The 23,494-nt window shown below is 24.4% G+C and overlaps 1 protein-coding gene across 1 annotated transcript in view; it reads left to right on the plus strand.

Moving 5' to 3' along the window:
• LOC129961554 (HAUS augmin-like complex subunit 6) overlaps positions 1-23,494 on the plus strand; it is a 35,408-nt gene that overhangs the window by 11,627 nt on the left and 287 nt on the right. The window contains exons 4-16 of the mRNA XM_056075040.1: positions 2,009-2,090; positions 4,975-5,255; positions 6,533-6,625; positions 6,767-6,839; positions 11,094-11,264; positions 11,547-11,590; positions 11,951-12,006; positions 12,581-12,665; positions 13,886-13,979; positions 18,729-18,825; positions 18,972-19,053; positions 19,763-19,964; positions 21,744-21,831. Coding sequence (XP_055931015.1) covers positions 2,009-2,090; positions 4,975-5,255; positions 6,533-6,625; positions 6,767-6,839; positions 11,094-11,264; positions 11,547-11,590; positions 11,951-12,006; positions 12,581-12,665; positions 13,886-13,979; positions 18,729-18,825; positions 18,972-19,053; positions 19,763-19,964; positions 21,744-21,831 — 1,448 coding nt within the window. The remainder of the gene's footprint in view (positions 1-2,008; positions 2,091-4,974; positions 5,256-6,532; positions 6,626-6,766; positions 6,840-11,093; positions 11,265-11,546; positions 11,591-11,950; positions 12,007-12,580; positions 12,666-13,885; positions 13,980-18,728; positions 18,826-18,971; positions 19,054-19,762; positions 19,965-21,743; positions 21,832-23,494) is intronic.

Below are 23,494 nucleotides of genomic sequence, written 5' to 3' on the forward strand. Positions count from 1 at the left end.
TCTTCTATATTGTTATTTTTTTTATTTCTTGCAATTCTTTCCTCTCTCTTTTATTTTATTTATTTTTCCTGCTTTCTTCAACCTTTTTTCTTAAAAAACTTTGCTGTGACTATTTTGATTTTAATGCATATGACGAGTATGCACATTTAGGTTTGCTGATTATTATAGATGTGTGTTATAATAGAAGTGAGGGAGTGCTGATGTTAAGCATTGCAATGTATCTTTTGTGATAAATTTACATTTCATCAAGCATTACAATATTTACTTCATAATTTGAATTTGTCAAAAGCTAATTTCTTTCCTCTTTTTCTCCGTTTGATATATGTATATGCATTCGATAGTTACTAATTTCATTTTACATTAGAAATTCATTATACATCTAAATGATTGACAGATTTTTTGCCTATGTAAGAAAATGTCAGATTTCATTACAAATAAGCTCTTAATGATTGATTTTGAAATTATGTGCCAGAAAACTTTTCTCTGTATTTTATTGTATTATCTTTCAAAAAGGAGAAAATATAATAACAGGGTGCATAGCATCATTAAAAGTGTTTAATTTTTATCCATTACTTATTTTTCTTTCTGAGGAAAAAAATAAAATGTCACCAAAACAAATTTGTCCGATTATATGACTGCATTTTCTTTGTGATATCTGACCTTTCATTTGTGAAAGGGTTTCAATGAATCTTTAAGTCTTGGAAAAGTTTTTGCATTAAATTAGAAAAATATTGACAATAAGGAGAAAACATATCTCTTAGATATATTTAATTGTCTTTTCTTTCATTTTTTTTTTTTTTTTTTTTTTGCATGTTTAAATCATTATGTTTTAGGCAGGATTTTATGTATTCATGTAACATCTCATAATTTAGTTTTTAACAGAGACTTCTGCCAGACATACACTTTTTTGCCTTAATTTTTTTGAGCATTATTTAGTTATATTTCAACATTATTTAGCAGATCATCATTTTAAATTTAATTAAATATTTTTTTGAATAATAATTTTACACATAAAAGGTTTAATAATTTTTTAACAATATGTGAGGAAAATATGTATTTAATTCACTAAACTTCCAAAAGGGCAGATACTAAATGATTCAAGGCTTCCAAAAATAAAAGTAAACCAAAATATTCTTGATGCTCCAAACTTACTTGTTTCTTTTGCTTAAAGTATCAAAAATAGATCGATGACAATAAAATTCTTTTTTTACATTCATAATGTAAACTTTCATTTTGTAATCTTGATTTTCTTTTGTGTAATCATCAAAAAATAGTCTGTAAACATGTAAATAGGACTGGCGGAAACCACTCAGTAGACATTATTAAAGAATTGAGAATATCATCAATTAGTCCAATGGTTAAAGAAATAGTTACATTTACACAAATAAAGTAATAATCTGATTTCTTGATGTCTTTACGGAGAAGGAAATTCCTTTTAGAAAAAGAAATTATTGAATGCACACATTCAAAAAGCCAGAAGCTTTTCATTACTTTAAAAAACAATACATGGGAAAATTTGTTAGTAAGAACATTGGTTAAACTAAAAGAGTTTGAAAAAAGTTCCAGAAAAATAGCATGATTTTCAGATCCAAGCTTTTCATACTTATGTCTGTAAGTTTATTTTAAGGTACTGAAATGTTAATAAAGTAGTGTTTGATATATATATTTTTTTACTATTATGAATTTTAGTAAAATGAAATAATTTTAGATATGCAATAAAAAAATTTAACCATCATTTTAAATAACATAGTTTCAATGTTAGTGATATTTTATACTTCATGTGATATTATCATGTTCCCAAAGTTCTCTACTCTATAGATATCTACAATTCAGCTCTCTAAAATGCTAAGTGAAATGGTAAATTTCTAATGATCATCAATCCAGCATTTATGGATCAATATAGTCTTGATTAAAAATTGCTTTTCTTTATTTCAATTTCACCTGCATTAAATTTATTTTTTGTTAAATTTGTGCTGTTACTGATGATGAATCTCCTTTATGACTATAGCCTTCCTTGGCCATTAATGGATAAAGAACAACGTAGGCAGTTTCAAAAGACTTCTGTCAATTACTTATCAAGCATAGCCCAGGTATGTGTTACACATGAAAAAAAAATCAAGATTTGTTTTAAATCATGAATATTTATTCCACTTCATTACAAATATTACTTTGTTAGCAGTTTTAATAATTTAATTTCTCCGTATTAAAATTTCTCTAATTGGGAAGTTAGTTGAACCTCCTGGTTCCTGATATTATTGTTATGATAATAATTCATAGTTTTTAAGTGATTTTGTTGCTCAGATTCTGATATCTTTATCAAATAATTTGTATTGACATTTGCATTATAATGTTGTAAATATATGTACACTGAAGAGCCAGAAAAACTAGTATAGCAGGTCGTGTGCAAATAAGGGAGGTGCTCAACCATACAGCGTAACGAGATATACAGTCAACAGTGCGTATATTAGACAACTGGTGTCTGTGGAGGCTATTACATCGAAATTTGCTGTTACAAAGACAGATAATCAAGATTTAAGTGATTTTCAATGGTGACTATTCGTTAGCGCATGAAAGATAGGGCACAGCATTTCTGAAGTAGTAATGAAATTTGGATTTTCATGCACATCCATTTCAAGGGTATACGGGGAATATCAGGTTTCGGATAAAGGGGATATCAGGTTTCGGGAAGACTTCAAATTTCCGACAGTTGTATGGCTGGTAAAAGACCTTGAAAGAATGGGATTATCGACGGCCAAAGAGAATAATTACACCAGATAGACGCTCAACACTTCCTCAAATTGCTTTGGCTTTGAATGCAGGCCCATCAACAAGTGTCAGCGTACACACTGTGCAACATGTCTTAATTGGTATGTGCTTTTGCAGCCGCAGAACATCTCGTGTACCATTGTGGACTTAGAGGCACAAAGCTACTCTGATCCTTGCCTGGGCTCTCAAACACCGTCATTGAAATCTTAATGGTTGGGAAAACGTTGTCTGGTCTGACGAATTAAGTTTCCAATTGTATCAGGCAGATGGCCATGTACAGGTGTGGAGAAAACCCCATGAATCCATGGATTCCTCATGCCTATAAGCAACTTTTCAAGCTCATGGGGGCTTTGTGATGATATGGGGCACATGCATTTGGCATGTAATGGGACCGTTGATATGCCTAGACTCCACCATGACAGGTCATAGGTATATTAACATCCTTTCTGACCACCTGCAGCCATTCAAGTCTTGTGTGCATTCCGACGGACGTGGACAATTCCATCAGGATAATGAACAACTCTACTGGCTTACAGTAGCTATGAAGTGGCTTTGGAGCACTCCTCTATATTTCATTCCCTCTCTTGCCCCCCTAATTCCTCTGACATGAACATTATCAAGCATATCTGGGATGTTTTGTAACACACTGTCCTTAGGAGATCTCCACCACCTCACACTCACATGGCTTTGTGAACTGTCCTGGCACTTTTGCGTGCTTGTGGAGGCTCTACACGATATTAGATTGGTGTACCAGTTTTTCTGGCACTTTAGTGTGTATTTATATATATATATATATATATATATATATATATATATATATATATATATATATATCAGCTGCAGACTGAAAGATGGGGAGATACAAGTAAATTAGATTTTCTGCTACTTTTCCTACTACTTTGGAATAATCCATGAAACATTAAATTAAAGACATGCACCAGCCATGTTTCTGCTTTAATAATAATAATAAAGATAACGTTCTTTGGGAATTCTTTGTAAATTATTTGAATAAAGCACTAGATGTTTATTATAAGTTAAAGGTAACTGTTGTGAAAGTGCAATTGTAGTTTTATATAATTGAAACAATAATTTTTAAAAAAAGGCAATTTATATAATTTAAAATCTATATTGATTTTTTTTAAATGAAATAATTGACATTTTTTGATAAAATATGGACTAGAAGATATAATTACTATTTAACTATTTTTATTATATCAGATTTAATTGTATCTTTTTAAGAATGCATTAATTTTTAACACAAAAAGTCATGTTTAATAAATGTTTGCTGCAAAATGACCAAATTTGGTCCTTGTAAAACCAAAAAAAAAAAAAAAAAACATTTTTAATTACTTTCAGTGATTAGGTATTGTTTTGATATGTAATGAGGGACCATTGAATTTACTTGAAGGTTTTATTCATTGTGTGCGAATTTATGTTATATTTTGTGGTGTAAAATCTGCTTTGAAATCTGTCTTAAAATAGAAAAAGGAACTAAAATGAAATCTCTTTATTATCAAATAGTATAAAATTGCAATTTCATTTTTTATTTTTACTGTACAAAATTATTTCTATACAGTGCAGTTAATAGATACACACATGTACACGTAAACATATTTTAGCAGTTACATGGCTGAATAGAAGAAACTTTTGAAATTTTAATTTTGATTTATTTTACTACTTGAGGCATTTTACATACAAGAAGTGATGATAAAACTGATGTCCATCGACACTGTGGCACAAGAGCAGGAGAGACCAAAATTGTTCCCTTAAAGGTTTTTTTTATGGGATTTTCATAAGGATTTCTTTCACATGTGTATATTTAGGATAGGGTGTCTTAGGTATCTTTGAAAGAATGTTGTAAGTATTAAGGGTTTTTATCCTTTCATTTGGAGTGTGAGAAAATACTGAAATCAGCAATTTTCTAGAGCACATGTAGAATTAAATAAAAAGTGGGAATTGGATTAGGAAATGAGAGAACATTTTAGAATGGAGTTAATATGATCTAAATTAAGATAAAAATTAAAAATTAGAATTTTGTGGATACACATATATACATATACATATATATAAATTAATGTTTTAGTCACAAAAGTTTAGTTAGAATGTCATGTGTTATATAATCTTTCTTTTTCTGTTGTTTGAAATTTATTAGTGCAAAAAATAACCAATAGACTATTTTAATAAATGCTTTTTTTTTTTTTTTTCCAGGAAAGCAATGTGAAATTTCCTCGCGTTGTATTATCAGTGATTTCTACTTTTGGTGGTGATCGTTTTTATGAACTTTACCTATCTTTTTCTTCACATGTAGTAGAGAAAAACATTAGAAGAAATGACAATGTTTCATTGATCTTGAGACCTTCAATTTCAAAACATAACAGCCAAGATGCTGTTGAAACTCTGAGAATTGCTACCATGCTGTCTGGAGAAAAATTACAAGAAATTCAAGACTTTTCACTTAAAAGTTTTGAATTATATTTAAGAACTTCAAAGTAAGTTATTATTTTAAATTTTAATACAAATTTTAAATACAAATTATTTTAGAACTTCAGATTATTCTCTGAAGAAAGACAAGAGCATTAATATGAATAGTTTCATATATAAAAGAATAACTGAAACATTTGAAAAATAAAGTTGAAAAAATTCTGACATATTGAAATATTTTATGTAAGATAATGTAAAGAACAAAACTAAACTTCTTAAATACACCTGCATAGTTTAATGTAATTTTTAATTTTCAGTTTAGGTTTACATTTTTAGTATTAACATGATCCATGCCTTAGATATTAGTGTCAGTCATGTACTATTGAGATTGTTTAAAACTTGAAATAACTCCTGTGTAACTGTATTCTTCATTTATTTTTTAACTTTTGCACACTGAAGAAGGAAGTACTAACTTATTCTTCAGTGTGCTATGCTATGTGTTCTTATGCTATGATATGTTGGAATGTTTTTAGGCATGATACCCTTGGAGTTTTGAAACACTAATAATTCCGGATTTCTAGAATCATTGTGCTAAGGAATTAAGAATTAAGAAGCATTAATTTGTGTTTCAAATTGGTATTTTTAAGACACATAAATGAAACTTGGCTTTAGTTATTTAGTCTGCTTTTTTCCCCTAAACAATTTTTTTTTTTCCCATTTATAAATGCTTGTAACTGTTTTTATTATGTGATATGATTATTCATAATTTTTTAAAATTTTGTTACTAAACTATCATTTAAGTTTAAAATATTGTATAAAACATTTAGCTATGCAAATATTAATATGATTGAGCTACTTTGAAGCATTCACACCTCCCCCTTAATATGACTTTATGTTTATCTCTTTAATTTTTTCACATTCTTTTCATTCTATTCGATGTGATTTTTTATTCTTATAAAAGGCCTTGACATTTTCAAGGAGTTTATACATTTTATAATTATTTAAATGTTTTCAAAAATTATAAAATATGAGATACTTGAAAATTTAAATGCAATTTCTGTCATTGTAGAAAGAAAAACTTTCACTTCATTCATTTTTATTAGAAAAACATTTTGCAGTTCATCTTCTGACTCTATATTTAAAAACTGTTATGAAATCTATGAACATTGGATGAAAAAATCTTGCATAAATACACATACATAATTGCAATAACTTTACATACAAAATTTAAATAACTGTTTTTATCTTGTAAAGTAATAATTATTTATTACTTTTTCTTAGTAATAATTTAAAGAACATTTTTTTTTATATTGTAAAGTAATAACTATTTATTACCTTTTCTTAGTAATTTTATTGCACATATCCAAAAGCTGAAATCAAGTTTAGCGACAAATTCTTCACTGCTGAAAGAGAAGAACAAGTTCCTTGAGTCTTCATTGTGAGTATTTTCACTTTAAATATGTGTACAATTTATTTAGTTATTAAATATGAAGTGTATTTTTATTCTTACTTTATTTATTTATTTAGTAATCACTTAATTATATTAATCACTTAATTTCTTTTTGCCTTGTTTTTTCAGTTTTTGTGAATCTGTTGTAAATGGGAAATCATTACAATACAGCATAGAAAAAATATTTGAGAATGCAAAAAAGGTTTCTGTTTTATTTTGTTAATGTTTGAAATTTTTATAAATATGATAAAAAAAGTTTATTATTGCTGAAATTTTTAATTTCTATATTAAAGAATTTTTTTTTGTTAATTTTTAATTACCTTTTCAAAGATTTTGTATGAATATTTTTATTTCTTTAAGTTTACTTTATGTTTTCTATTTCTTTTATTTTGTTATTCTTGTTTACTAAAATGCTATGTTATGCCTATAGAATTTGGAAGTAAAAATTACATAAATTAATATTAATAATGATATAAATAACTATGTGCACATTAGTAGTTACTGTATATTTGTGTAACAGTCTCCCATATAAGTAAAATATACAAGAATTTATTCAGGACTAATAGGTATATAATCTGGTCTTAGGCTTAATGAATTCTTTTTAGGATTACAAGGAGAGGGCACAGGTTGGAAAATTAAGTTCAAGATAAGATTTAGTGTAATAATAGTATGCCTTTAGGATGTTCATTCATTAAAATATTAAAACAAAATAACTAACCAATTTCGAGAAAATGGTCCTCAAACTTTTGGTATAGCTTATATACTAATAATGAGTCAACGCCATTAAGTGCCCAAACAGAGCAGTCGATAAGGCGTTAGCATTCAAGAGACCCAGTTTGGTTTTGGCTAGTATTTTTTAATTTCTTTTCTTTCAAAGTTATTTCAGATTAATTTAACTATTTGCAAATAGTTTTCATTAATAATTTTTCACTTTTTATGCAAAAATAAATGTTTGTTCTCTTATTTCTTGAATTATAATTTAATTTTTGAAAAAAGAATAAATAAAAGGTATGAATGTTCTTTTCTTCAAAAATTTATAGAAATTATTTAAATAAAATTAGAAGGTTACAGGCAGTTTTAATTGATATGTAACTCTTTTATAATGCAAAAAGAAATGTTTTTTCACCTAATACTTGAATCATAATTTTATTTTTAAGTATAAAAAATAATTACAAATATAACTTAAATTATGCTAAATACTAATTATAAAAATATTTCAGTAATTTTATATTACATAAAAAAATTTATGATTAATTACCATAATAATAATTATTGTAAAAAAATTGGGAATTAGATATATTTTGACTATTCACAAGAGAAACTTTAAAGGTATGATTGGAAAACAAATTTCATTTACTTTAAAAAAATATTTGTCTTTCTTCAGAAAATCAGGTAGCATATCATGTTATTAAAGATTTTCAACAATCTATCAATGCATTCCATAACTTAACACTTACATTCTACTTTTTCTATTTGATTTCTTTCTTAATTTGATTATTAAGAATTTTTGCCGATATAATTTTATTAATTTCAGCTGCCCTCTTTAATTACTGATATAAAATACAGCTTTGTTGAGTTATAACAAATAATTATTCTTGATTAAAATCAAAAAATTTAAAACTTTTAATGATTTTTAGATAAGAAAAATAGTTATTTAAATTTTTTTTGTTAAAATTATATTTATAATAATTTATAATTATATTTCAAGTACCGTATAAATGAACATAATTATTTATCTTTTAAAAATTAAATTATAACTTGCATAATAAGAGACAAAAATGTTTTTTATTTACAAAAATAAGTAATTAAATTATGTAATTAATATAAGTAATATTAATTAATAAAAATAAGTAATTAAATTATGTAATTAATATAAGTAATATTAATTAATAAAAATAAGTAATTAAATTATGTAATTTTAGATTTCTTTTTTAAAATATGTAAATTTATAATTATTTTTCTTCTGAAAATTAAATTATAATTCAGGTATTAGAACAATAAACATTTATTTTTGCATAAATAAATGAAAAACATTAATTAAAACTATTTATTAAATTAAATAATTAATTTATTAATTCTAATTAAGTTATTTAATTAATTTGAAATAATTTTAAAAGAAATAAAATTAAAAATTAAAAAAAATACTAGCCCAAAAACTGTACTCAGATGTTGTGATTGCAAAGCCAGCACCTTATTGACTGCGATGCTCAGACGCTTGGTGGTGGCGGCTTATTAGTATACTAACCGCCTTTGGCGACCAGCATATCTTCGCCAGGTTCGCCAATCTTAATGCTCGTTGAAATTTTAATAATTAACTATTTTATATAATTCCTACTTTAATAGCTTCTTCATTAAAATATTTTAAAACTTCAAATTTTAATTCACTCAGAATATTATAAAGGCCTTCAGTCATAACGTAATCTGTATCTCTCCAATTTTCTGTTAGCTTCCGTAGAATTTATGCTTTAAATTAAAGTGGAAATGATTAATCTGCAATTAATATAATAATATTTTTAACTGAAACAAAACATTTTTTTTTTTTTTTTTTTTTTTTTTTTGTAATATGATTACTGAAAACAGAGTCACTGAGCATTTAAACCTTATGCGTACTAAAGAATATCTTTCTTAATTTATGTAATATCTCAAGAATTTGTCAACAAAATTTTTTCAGATTCATCTTGAGCATTTATATTAATTAACAATGTTTAATTTTAAATGCATCAAACACTAAGAAAATAAACAGAATCGTTTAAAATAATCGGTCGAAAACAGGTTTAAAAATATTACTTAAAAAACGATGAACTTAAACTAACATAAATACAATTTAATTACAAAAGCATACAACTAACCTAAAAATAATTTAAATCGAGCCCGCTTCCGTTGAAATGTAAACAATCAGAATACAATGCGCATGCGTGAATTTTCAACGCCAGTTACGGTAACGCAAATGCGTGAATTTTTCTATGCCAGTTGGGGTAACGCTATGCAGATTAGAAATTTTTAATTTCCTTTAATCTGTTTTATTTAAATTCAAAAGTACTTCAGAATGAATCTGAAAGATCGATTAATTAACAATGTTTAATTTTAAATGCATAAAACATTAAGAAAATAAACAGAATCGTTTGAAATAATCGGCCGAAAAATGTTAGCCCTAGCCTCCTTGCTGTTGGGGGAAAAAAAACAAAAAAAACTGAAGCCTTACTCATTTGGCGGTGGGGAAAATGAAAGGATTTTTTTTGCGGGAAAGTTAGTTTTTAATTAATAATTAAAATTCTAATTAAAATTTCAAAAAAAAAGGGACCCCAGGTGCACATTCCCGACCTCCAAGGTATACACTTACCAAATTAGGTAGCTGTAGGTCAAATGGTCTTTTCTGTAGAGTGGGAACACACACACAGACATTGAGCTTTATATATAAGTATAGATAAGCTATATTGAAAGTTTGAGGGCCATTTTCTTAATATTGGCTGGCTATTGTGCTTTAATATTTTAAAGAAAGAACATTTTAAAAGCAGGCATACTTCCATTATACTAAATCTTATCTTGAACTGTATTTTCCAATCGTCCTTTGTTAGATTCAGTCATTTTCATGTAACCAATTAAGTATTAAAAACCATGGATTCACTTTTATTTTTTTTGTAAATGATTGCTTCCATAACAGATGTAAAATTATTAAACCAATCTATATGAAATACATTGCTCAGTACATAAAAATTTTAAGTTTTTAAAATAATGTGTAAATTAGTTTTTGTATAATAAATTAAAATTGTTTCTGTACTTTGAACAAATCACTGGTTTAAATTTTGCCTTGCAAATATTAAGAGTACTCCGTTAAAAACTTTTCATATGTAAAGTCTGTTAAATATCTTTTTGCAAGATGAATTTATTTTGGAAAATGATGAAGATAATAATTTAGAGATTGATGAATTATCATACATTAATAATTATCTTGATGCTTTCAGGCGCATGTTTGTGAGGTTTATTATTATTATTTTATCTATTTACGTACTAATATTATTTCTTTAAATGTTTAAAATTAAATAATAATTCAAGTATATAAAACTTGTGTTAATTAATATTCCTTTTTTTTTTTGTACATCATAAAAGCTTTTATTTATGTTGGAAAATTAAATTAGTGTTTATTTAAATTTAAAATGGCCTGTCTCTTATTATTTCAACCAAGCTTCTTTTCAAAATTTACCAAAAGTATCTTACCATTAGATTGGCAAACTACTATATATCATGGAATTTAATGTTTTTTCCTTGTTTATTTGATCAGTATTTTTATCATTTCCAAAACATTTATAAGTTTATATATTTAATCAGCATATCAATTTAAATTTGTCTTATTGAATTTTAATTATAAACTTCTGGTGTTTTTTTCCTAGGTTAATTTTTTTTAAAACTTTTAGTGTCAATGTGCATGTTTGTTAATGAAAATAATTTGTTATTTTAGACTAGGAAATATTGGAAACAACTCCAGATTTTCCTTGATAAGGAGAAACAGTTCTGGGAATACTTATTCCCCATTATTAAAGAAAATCCCGAAATGTTTTTGTTAGATGGAGCACAACTTAAACTTGATATCGGTGACTTTATCAAAGAACAATGCTCAGAATTAAATGAGGTATTGGTTAGAAATGTTATAATTTTCTTGTTTTAAAATTTTATTAAAAATAATTGTTGTCTGAGTCAATTTATCAATTAAAATATGCATGGAATCAATTTTTGTGCATTCTGATTATGGATTTATTTGTATAATTCATTTATAGTAATTTTGTAAAAATATTTACCAAATAAAATTTATATTATTTACAAGTATTATAAAAAACTAAGATTATTATTTTATTATTTACAAGTGTTTTTGTATTTTTTTTCTCATTAATATTTTTTTTTTTTTCCTTCCTAGATGGGCTCTGTAGAAACAAAAGAAGAAAAAGTTAGCTTATTGAAGTAAGCTTTCCAATAAAAGGTTCTCTTTGAAGAAGAGAGTCATAGTGTGACAAGCTATATATATACATATATATTCAGAAATTAAAATATGAATGATATATGCTATATAATATTGAAATTGAAGCATTAACATTATCTCAAAAAAATACATGCAATTTAAAATTTTCATGGCAAAATAATAATAAAATAAAATAAGTAAAAATAAATGTACTTTTCTAATTTTATAATGTGCATTTTTTCATATTTAAAAAAAGTGTATTATAATTTTTTATTTACCCTTTGTGTTTTCATGTAAGGGTTTGTAATTTAAATGAGATTCTTTCCCTTACATGTCTGATTTATCATTTTTTTTTCTTACAGATATTTAAATATATATTATATCTTTTTGAAATTGTATGAAAAAACATTTTTGAAAGGTAAATATTTTTCACTTTCATATTTTTTATATAGAAAAGTTTCAATTGATTATTTGATAATAATAATCTGATTTTTAGTTTGATTGAATATGCATTATTATATTTATTTCAATATTCATTATTTTGGACCAGGAAGAAATAACTTTTATTGATCATTTTAATTATGTTCTTTCTCTTTGCTTTTTAAAAGCATATTTATGCATTTTAAATGTATATTAACCCTACACTGAATTATTTATTTGTGATAATGTTTAAAAATCAGTTATAATTTTTGAGGGAAGTTATTGCAATATCAGATGTTTTGCATCATACTATGATTAGCTGTTATTATTATTTTTCATTATATGAAAATGAGTTGTTGTTAGTGATGTAATAGTAAATGAACTTTTGTGAAGTCATCTTTTTACGTGCTGAAGAGGTTTCTTAAAGTAAATTTAATTATTATGTTGTTTTGAAAGTTTTTTTTAAATATAAATTATGCAAGTTCCACAAGTTTGTTTTTGATACAAAAATTAATATATTATTTTCTCATCTTATTATTTATTTGTATGTTATTAAATATTTTCTTCTTTAGGTGATCTTTTACAAATCAAAGAATTATCAAATGTTCAGAAAATTTGGAGTTTTGAAAGTAATATAAATGAATTAAAAACACTACAGTAAGTAAGATTACATAGATTATCTTATTTTTAATTTTTTTTCTTATATAATTTGACATTATTATGCAAATTCAAAATGGAAAAACTGTAATTATAGAAAAATTAATATAAGTGCTTTATTTTCTCAAATTACTATGCCACTTTCGCTATAAAAAGGTTCATTTTTTTTATAATTTTACTCAAAATTTAAAAAAGTAATAACTGATGCATTATATTTTCAATTAAAGTTATATAATATTTTTGTATGCCAAAAAAGGGAGTTTAATTATAATATTTTCAATAAAACTTTTATCTTTTTTTTTTTTTTAAATCTGAAAATGTAAATAAGTTCAAGCATAACTCATGGGAGAAACATTATGTATAATTTTTTTCAATATTTAGTGCTGTGAAAGAAGTACATTTAAAATGTTTTATCCATTTATTGTGTGTAATTTTAAATGTATTAAGTCACATTCAGAAGTTTTGGAAATCATATTCATAAACATGCATTGTATAAAGCTTATATTTATTGTAAGTAGCATTTTTATTTTTCATGTCACTAAAAATTTCTACATCTTTACAAAATATTATTAAAAAATGATGTAATCTGAAAATTTAAAAAAATATTTGTAAAATTAGAATTTTGATATATTTCAAAATTAAACGTAACAAAATTGTTAGGTTTGTCCTGGAAAATTTTATTAAAATTGTGCTTTTTTGAGTGTTTTATATCTTAGTTATCAGTTTCACATATTAGAATATAAATCTGACAATCTATTTTCCCATTTTTTTCCCAAGTCCCCCCCCCCCAATTAGTAAGAAACTTTCTTTGCTAAAATTTATAAAAAGTTGAAAATAAAGATAAATATATTAAAATTTGCTGTAAATTTTATAAATAGAGATTGTGCAAATTTTTAATTGCAATTCATTAATTCTGATTGATTTTTAAGGAAGATTCATTTTAAACATTGTCTTTAATTATTAATGATTCTAATTTAAAAACAGCATTTAATTTTTTGAAATATTATTATCTACTTTCATATTCCTTGAAGTCAAAACAATGGAAATATTATCTTGTCCTTTAGCTTATTTATTTAAAATTTTCATTGTACTGAAACATTTTAAAATATATGACTTGTATTGGATTATGAGCATCAAGCAAATTCATATTTGAACCATTTGCAATTTACATTTTGTTTGAATTTCTTTTTTTTATACTGTACTTCCCTTTTATTATACAGTGAAAAACTCTTAGCTACTGTTCTTAATATAAAAGAAAATAATAAAATGCTGGAAGATAGGTTATTTCTTGAAGAAATTTCTGAAGATCTACAGGTAATAGTTTAATTTGTTTATATTTTCTTAATAACTTTAATAGAAGCTTCTATCTTTTTATATAAATATAATTTAATTTTAGTTTAAATATGTTCTTTAAATGTGTGCGCATTTCTTCAAATTTCAGCATTTTTAAAATTTTATTATTTTTGAAATTGATTAATTTTTTATACTGTAATGATTCTATGATATTTTTCATATCTCGGACTCTTTTACTAGTTTATTTACTTTATTGTTCAGTTAATCATACTTATTGTACTTCATGTTTATATTCAGTAGAATTCACTATTTTGTGAAATTCATCATTTATTGTTCCAAGCTTGTGTCATGTCTGAATGTAATAATAGTTTTTTTTATTGTATTAGATTGATAATTTATCAATAGAATTTTTACTCTGGTTTAAAATTAAACAGTTAGAGATTTTTATAACATAATTAAAACAGTTCGTTTTTTAAATATTAATTATTACCTTTGCTTATATAAAATTTCCATCCACATTTTGTAAGTTATTAGTCTGTATTATAATATTAATTTATCGAAATGTCAGTGCTAAGATACCCACCAATATGTTTCATTCACTTAAAAATGAACATTAAGAAGCTTATGATTTCATTGAAACTTCATTATACCATTGTATATATAATTTTTACGCTTAGTTGTTCAAGACAATATTAATTCATTAATGCCAATCAGTTTTGGTGAACTAATATCAAGTGAAAGTACTATTTTAATTAACACTTGTACACTCGGATTGATTTTAATAATTTTGGAATGCATGCAAAATGATGAAGGAAAAAAAATGGCAAAATTGATCTACTGGTTAAAACTGATAGTTGTTTTATTTCATAATGCATGTTCATTGATGTAGTATTTTCGAAATTTCTCTTGATTGGGGATTGGGGTACGGTAGATCATTAATGATATATCTAAATGTCATGAACTTTCATATTTAAAAAAATGATAGGTTAGGGCTGGGGGGTTTGGCTCTTTGATTTTCTTTATTATTTTAGTTATATAAATATTACATATTTCTATCAAAATTTTATAATTATATTCATTTCTAAATATTTCAAAGATAAGGAAAACTTTGTATTTAAAAATACAATTCAAAATTGATTATCTTTTTAACTTTTAGTGTCCCCCCCCCCGCCCCCAAGATTGAAAATCAAATAGATTCTCATGTTTACTTTCCTTTCTAAGCTCTAAACCAAAAAAGTTAAGTTGGCTGTTTTAGAATGAGGAGAATCTTCTATACTTTATATTTGCAAATTTTAATGTAACTATCTTTTTGGGATTGAAAATTTAGTTACTTAAATTTAAAACATTGTTAACTCTATGTACTTGTAATAAAGATAAACGTGTATGTGTATTTTGGAAGGTAAAAGGGCAACTTGGAGCAGCTTTTTTGGAAATTTTAATTAAAAGCTAATTAGAATTTCGGAATTTTTCAGAGATAATTTTTTTAAATATTGCGGGACAAAAAGGATGTTCACTTTATTTTAAAATTTGAAAAATTGTCTTTTTAATGATTTCAGTTTTTTAATGTGTAATTTTTATACTTTTTAAAACAAATTTAAAATATTTTTTATTGGTGAATTGAAACTGAAATTATTTCCAACATTGCTAATAATATTCCATTCTAGCTTTTTTTCAATTTGGTTTATGAAAGTATGAAATTATATATTTTTCTCTACAATTATATACTTCTATTTACAGTTGCTTTTAATACACTTTTTGAAATTTACAATTACGATTTAACTTCATGAGAAAGCAGTGATGACATTTTTTTAAAGCACATCTATATTTAAACACTGCTACTTTTTAGAAATATAATTGGATGCTTTGAAATAAGTTATTTGTTTTATCACTTGACTTTTTTTGTACTGAAGGGTTTTTTTTCTGTTCAATTAGTGAAATTTTTATTGAATAACACCTTAAGTTATGACACAGTCTAAGAAATATAATATGTAGTATAATACTAAAAGAATTTGCATTCTGTTCTTCCATTTTAAATAAGAATGTTTAGTTCTATTATGTAAGTTTTTGTATTAGCTGAAATGTAAGTTTATTAATTTTATTGTTTTGTTTTCCAAATTAAATTTAACATTTAAGATGAGATGATAAAAAATTGAGCATTTTGAATGGAATGGTTTAAGGCTTTTTAAATAATATATTTCATGTCCATTAAATTTGAAGTTTAAAATTACTTTGCTAAGGAAGCCATCAAGATCAAGCTATATAAAATATTTAATTGAACATTTTAACAAGCATTATTTCCACCAAAACAGCTGATCACCAAGAAAGGCCATTTTTAAAATAATAAGAATTTATTATTATAATTAAAGTTAATGTGACTATTTATGTTCCATTTCTCCTCCTAAATAACTTGGCTGAGTTCAACCAAATTTTGCACATTTATTATATAAGACCCAAGAGAAAGTTGTCCACTTTTCAAAGTACAAAAGTAATTGATTGATTAATTAGTAACTAACCAAAATTTTGTGTTGTTTCCACTTTGAACTATTTTGCCATTTAAAAAAAATGTCTCTTTTATTTTAATACTTACCTTTTTGATAGTGCATTTATTGGATTTAAAGTAGTATAGTGCTTTAACAATGCTCACTAGCAAGCTTAAATTCATCATTAAAACTCAGATGAAGGTAAGAAAAGTAAAACTTTTACAAACAACTGCAACAAAGTTCAGTGATATCTGTGATTTGAGGTTATAAGGGGAGTTTGTTAAAACGTCACGAGTGAAGGTATCAAATGGCCAATAAGGACATTGTATAACAAATGCTGTACCTTTTCCATGATACCATTTCATTCGAATTCATTTCTGTGTGTATATTTACAATTGATTTTTTAATTTTCATTAAAAATATTTTGGACAGAAATTGTACTTTGTATGCTATATTTTGTACAAAAATAGTTTATATATATATATATATATATATAATATTATACAAGAAGGAGTAATGTCAGGCATATCAACGTGTAATATTATAGATTATTATTATAATAGAAATTAAAAACAAAGCTTCATTCAAACTTTATTTCCATCTTTCAGTTGTATGTAGATAAAGTTAGAGGTAACAGTCCTCTTTATTTTTTTTTGCACTGTAAAATTTGCTCATAGATTATATTTAATGTCTTTTTGCTCATAGATTATATTTAATGTCTTTTTGCTGTTAAGAAGTGTTCTTAATTCTTCTTTTATCAATTTAAAGTATTTACTATAATTTTTGTATTTATTATCACTGTTTATCATATCCAGAGAAGCAAATGAGATATTCTAACAACAACAATAACAAAAAAATCTAAAAATACTATACTTTGATGAACTAGATTTGTTTTAATTGATGGGGAAGGGTTAAAAATCAAACCATAAATAATTAAATATCAAAAATTTTCAGTCATCATCATTCATGTCACACTGAACTGAATTGTTTTTATTTTTAAAAATAAACAATTTTTTTAATACTATAGCAAGCATAGTGTATAGTTTTATGCTATAACATTAGTAAATAGTTTATAAATTAACTTATAATTTAGTAAAGTGTAAATTTTTTACTCTGTTGTGAATGTTTTTCAATTTTTTAAGATAAGGCTGTAGTTGTCTTTGAAATTTGAAATAATGACTACATAAGAATCTTATTTCTTATCAATTTAATTCAAAATTATTGTCTGAAATAAAATATGGAGATTTGCTTACAGCTCTTGTTTCAATTAATTCATTTTATTATTAATATTTTATTTTTTTCAATTTGACTGATATACAATAAGGGAAAAATATTTTTAGCATCATTTTTCCTTATACCTTATAAATAAAAAGCATCTACCAGGAATTTGCAATAAATAAATTTTTGCATTAAAAAGTCTGTTTATATTTTATGTAATACTTTTTTTTTTGTTTCATTTAAACCTAAAAACCTTTCAATTGGTTTTTTTTGTAAATTAATACTGTCCATGGGGCTTTCCTTTCTTTGCATTATCTTTATATATATATATATATATATATATATATATAATTGCTTCTGTTGGCAGTTTTCTTTATAGTTTTGAGTATATTAAAGATTTATTATTTTAATAATTACTACTATTAAATGATGTAGTGTACATGACTTATTTTTAAAGTGTGTTTATTGATATTGGAAAAAATTAACTACATCTGATATTGATGCTCAGCTTATCACAAAAAGCACCTACCTGAAAAAGAAAAATCGTAGTAATGGAAGAAAATATATATAAATTCTAAATAAATAACTAAAAACCTATAAATAGAATTTTCAGGCTTAACGCAAATGCAATGAGTGAATAAAGGCTCAGGAAGTGCATTTCAGATTCAATTCTCTTTCACTATTAAATAAATAATTTTCTCTGAAATGGCACTTAATTTTTAAATCTTTTTATGAAAATATAAATATTTTTATGCATAAATCTTTGCATGACTATTTTTTTTTTGTTAAAATTTAAAATGTTTTTTTTAAACTATATTTTATCGACAAAATATGTTTTTAAAAAAATCTTTTAGTTTCTTGTTGGTAATAATTGTTTTAATTGCTTAATGAAATGATGAATGTTGTAAATAATGTAATCAGAAGAACTGTTATGGTTTTGGATTTAATATTTCTAAATAAGTTTAATTATTTTATATTTTATAAATTTTATATTAAATGATTTATTTCTGTTACAATTTTAATCAATGTATTAAATTATTTAACTTTCTTTAATATGGATTTTTAATTTTAGATTTTCACTAAGGAATGTTCATCTTGGAATTTTAGCTCCAAAAGCTTTCAAGACGAAATTAACACCAGCAGGCTAATATATACTGATAACATAACAGGTAAAAAAAATTCCAGTTCCAAATTTTAATTTTAATAAATTAAAAGTGATATGGTATTTAATAATTATATATATCTAACAGAAATATTGTATTCAAAATTTATTATTTATAATTTGTTTTAACTTTTTATTTTATTTTTTTTAAAGATGATGTTTTAAAGACAAGTCTATTTACAAATGATTCTGGTTTGGAAAGCGGTAATTGGAAAATTGAAGATACCACATTGAGGTATATCTGAATTTTCTTTTTATTTTCATTTATCAGTATTCATTATGCAACTTTAGTGATCTTATTTTAAATTATTCTTTGATACTTTTTAAAAAAATTATTTCATGCAATTTTTGTTGCTAGTAATCAAAGACAGAGATAAAATTATTTGAAATTTTGATAGCATGTGGGATTATTTTATTGCCATGAATAATTTTTTTTTCAATATGCTTTTTAAAAATAAAAGTTTTTAAGAATTTCCCAGTAGCCTTTTTTTTCTAAAATTCAATTGTCATTTTTTAAATTTTGAATTGAAAATAGAAGATAGAATTATTATTTCGTACAGTCAGCAGCAGTTTAATAAATAGATATTAGTTTTCAAGCAAAATATTTTCCTAACACATATATCAATTTATTAAATAACTAATAATACAAAAATAAATATCTATAGAAGTAATAATCTATAGTGATTCTGTAATGTGTAATGCAAATAGCTACATACTATAAATTGGTCTTGGATCAACTTTTTATGTGACATTCAAGATGTCATCCATATATGGCATATAAAATTAGGATGTTTTTTCATTTATTCATGAATTTGATATTTAGATTGATCAGAATATTTTTGTGATTCTTTTAACTGTGCTATATCAAAAAAAAAAAAAAATGTATTTTGGATTTATATCATTTAGGATTAAACAAAATCTCTTATTTACTTTTGTACTTCCAGCTCAAGTGACTCTAGTTCAGCCAGACACAGTAATTTTGAGGGTGAAAGTGTCTCTCTTGCATCAGTAATTGAACCTGCGAAACCATCACAGACCTTTGCTATTGATGAATTTAGTTCTTTTAATCAAATAATGCAGACAAATATATTAAGTACTCGTGGAAAAAAGAAACTAAAATCAGAAATTACTTTAGGTCCAGATTTGGTATGTTTACTTCATGTTTTTAAATTTATTTTTTATTTTTTGCACATTTTCCAAATGACAATTCTACTGTATGCAGAAAAATTGTGCGATTTGTTTATTTTCAGGTATAATAAATTAATTACTTTAATAATTACTGTGTAAATAAAAATTATGTGTAGCTATGTTAATTTTGATCATTCTTTAGTTCTAACTCAAGTATGTAAATTTTAAATTCTAGCATTATTTAAATGAATAAGATCTAAATTTATCGGGGGGTATTAATTTTAATGTAAATGTTAGTGAAAAAAAAGGCCATAATTTTTATTAATGGCAGCTATGTGGATAAAAGCTGTCACTATTAAAAATTAATGTTTCCCAAAAAAATTCATTCAAATTACTCTATTGTATATGCATTTGGCATTTTATTTCTGTTATTATGTTTTCTGCTTTAGGAAAAACTTAAATAATAGTAACTGTACAAATATCTTAGTTATATACATTCTGTAGTCCAAATCAGAAAGCTTTTCAAACTAAGCCAAACTGGTTAGAAGTAATTTTGGATCTTATATGACAATTATTTGTTTTATTTAAAAAGATTTAAAATCTGCCAATAGTTTTCCAAGTTCAGTGTTATGATGTAAAATTTTTTTGGGCATTTAAATTGCAAAAATATTGATGCATTTATGCATCATCAATATTGTGATTGCTGAATCACTTTTAATTCTAATATCACTTTATCCCATTTGTGATGTAATTATTCACTTTTATTTTGAAATTTTACTGTCATTAATTAATTAATCTCTATTTGATATGAATAAATATACATTTCCTTTCTAATGTGTGAGCTCTTTGTAAATATATAATTTTTTATGTGACTGTTAATGAATTACTTTGAGAAGAATAAAATAACTGGTATATTAATATTTAAAGCCTGGAGTGACTCGAAACACAGAATACAAATTATAACATGCTTTCCCCTTAGATTTTGTTATAACTTGCTACATCTTATAGTTTCAGGCACTTTTGTTAATTAATAAAAAAATAATAGAAACTATCTGAAATCAAAATTTATGAAATATTTCTTTTTCCAATTATATATGTGCATACAATTTTTTACCCATTTCTGTGACTGTGTTTATATAACAGGGCCCAACATAACAATTACATTTAATGAAAATTTTGATAAAAAAAAAAAGTGGAAACTACTTTGTTATACTACTTACTCAGTTATAACTAGCCTCTACATAAGGTATTTTAAAATATATAATGTAGATAATAATAAATATCCCATTATAAATAAATATCACATTATATGTATGATATTTATTTTTAAAATGCATTGCTAGGTATTTAATAAGGTATTTAATGATCAGTGATGCCTTTTATGTTTAATGCCTGCTATGTTCAAAATGATATATGTATTATGCAAGGAAATTCCCGGTATAACACTATTTTCCATTTATGCAAATTCATATGATGTACTATATATTTATGGTTTTATATGAGGATATTGGATTGCTTTGTTTTGCATGAGTTTTTTTTAAGTTTTAGTGTAAATTGTTTTTTGAATCTATATTGTTTCTCTTGCTTACTTTATAGTATTCTATTATGATCTTCATTCATATCATAAAATTTCTAAATTATTTTAAAAGATTTTGTTTAATATTACCTTTTATTCTCTGCTTTTGTTATGTCAAAAAATTATAATTTTACATATTCTGTGCCTTCTGTGATTGTTTATGATATTTTTATATGATTTATGATATTTTTTTTAATATTTGTATGCAATTTATCTTCAAGGTCCAGACTTCTACAATCAATACAGAAAAGGCTGTTCCAAAACAATCTTCATTAAATGCAACAGGATTAGTCTTTGATATAGATTTAGGTAATTTGTATATATTGTTCTAGTTTTCTGATTAGCTGTCTTAAAATAAGTAATTTACCTGTCTGAAGAAAAAAAAAATTATAAAAATATATTGATTTTCAGAGTATAAAATTATATGCTACAATATTTATGTATTATTTGGTTTCATATTATTTGTAGGCAAAATTTAAAGAAAGTCTATTCAGTACTTTAAATTTTTTATAATGTAAATTTTTTTTTAAATTTGTATTTTAATTTTTTAAAAAAGTAAAATAAAAGATAATTGTATAATTATTTCCAAAAAAACTTCATTACAATTGTCCTTGCGCTTCCAAATTTGTAAATAAAATTTTAATTACACATCATATGTAGTAGGAGTATGATTTATTTAATATTAACACTTGGTAGAATCCTAGTGTGTTCCCTAAACAATTTTTTTTTCTACTTTTTAGAAAACTTTTAATCTAAAAGTTTACTTCACATAAAATGTTGTAAATACAAAAAATTTCTATTGTATACAGTTTAATTTTAATAAATAAACTGCAGAGTTGTTTTAAAATTCATAAAAACTTTGCCAAAAACATTACAAAATAAACAAATATAAAGGGGGAAAAAAACAGAAAGAAAGATAGGGAGAGTTGTTTAGTGTTAGCAATGGTGTGTCTGCGAATTCCTTTACTTCAAAATCATTTACTTAAATCGAATTATTTATTAAATTTAGTAAAAATTGCCCAAAATAAAATTTCTGTAATTAAAAAGGTAAATTTCAAGGCTGTATAAAAATATTTCTTGGGCTAATTTATTTTGGAAAAATAGGAAAAAAAAATCATTTATTATCTAATTAATTGAATATTCAGACATGGCACATTTCCACAAAACCGTAGATTTCATCATTTTCAGAATCAAAATTTATCATTTTTGGGATTGATTTTCTTTTATGTAATAATTTTACAATATTTTTAATATCACAATCACTTTTTGCTTAAACTTATTTATTGTTTAATTGATTATATCTGTTTTACTTCTTAGTGTTATGTTTGGCACAATTCATTTATTTACTTTTTCCAACCTTGTCATGTCTAATAGTGTTTAAATGACTTTTGTACTTTGTAAAGGTGAATGAATTCTTTTTCTAGTCTTAAACAATAAGTGTAAAATTTAGTGTAATTTGGCTTAGTTGTCTTAGAGACGATGTGAAATATATATACATACATAGCCATAATGGGTTTTTATTTATATTAAGATAAGGGAATGAAATAAATGAGATTCTTTAAGCAAATAGGTAAAATCAATCCCTTTATTGAAACAATAGATAGAAAATGTTGATTGTATTCAGTGTGTACTGCAGTATGAGTGCAGTTCCGACCTTTAACAATTATTTATTAGATTTTATTGTGTATTTTATTTATTTATTTGGAAATGAAAAATGATATTCCTGCCATAATATGTTTTCAAATGCAATTGGCAGGAATTATTTAATCAGAAAGAAAATTGATGTTTTCTTTTTCTTACTTTCTATTTATTTTTTTTCCATAGAAATAAAAAAAAGTTTTATATCTCTGTTTGTTATAATATTATGTTTCTGTTATTTTCTTTTGCTGTTTCTTTAAATAAGACTAGGCTTGAAACAAGAATATACTTTTTTTAAAACTGTATTTTGAGATATATCTTGATTCCCCCCCCC

The sequence above is a fragment of the Argiope bruennichi genome, chromosome 2, assembly GCF_947563725.1.
Source record: "Argiope bruennichi chromosome 2, qqArgBrue1.1, whole genome shotgun sequence".
Lineage (NCBI taxonomy): Eukaryota > Metazoa > Arthropoda > Arachnida > Araneae > Araneidae > Argiope > Argiope bruennichi.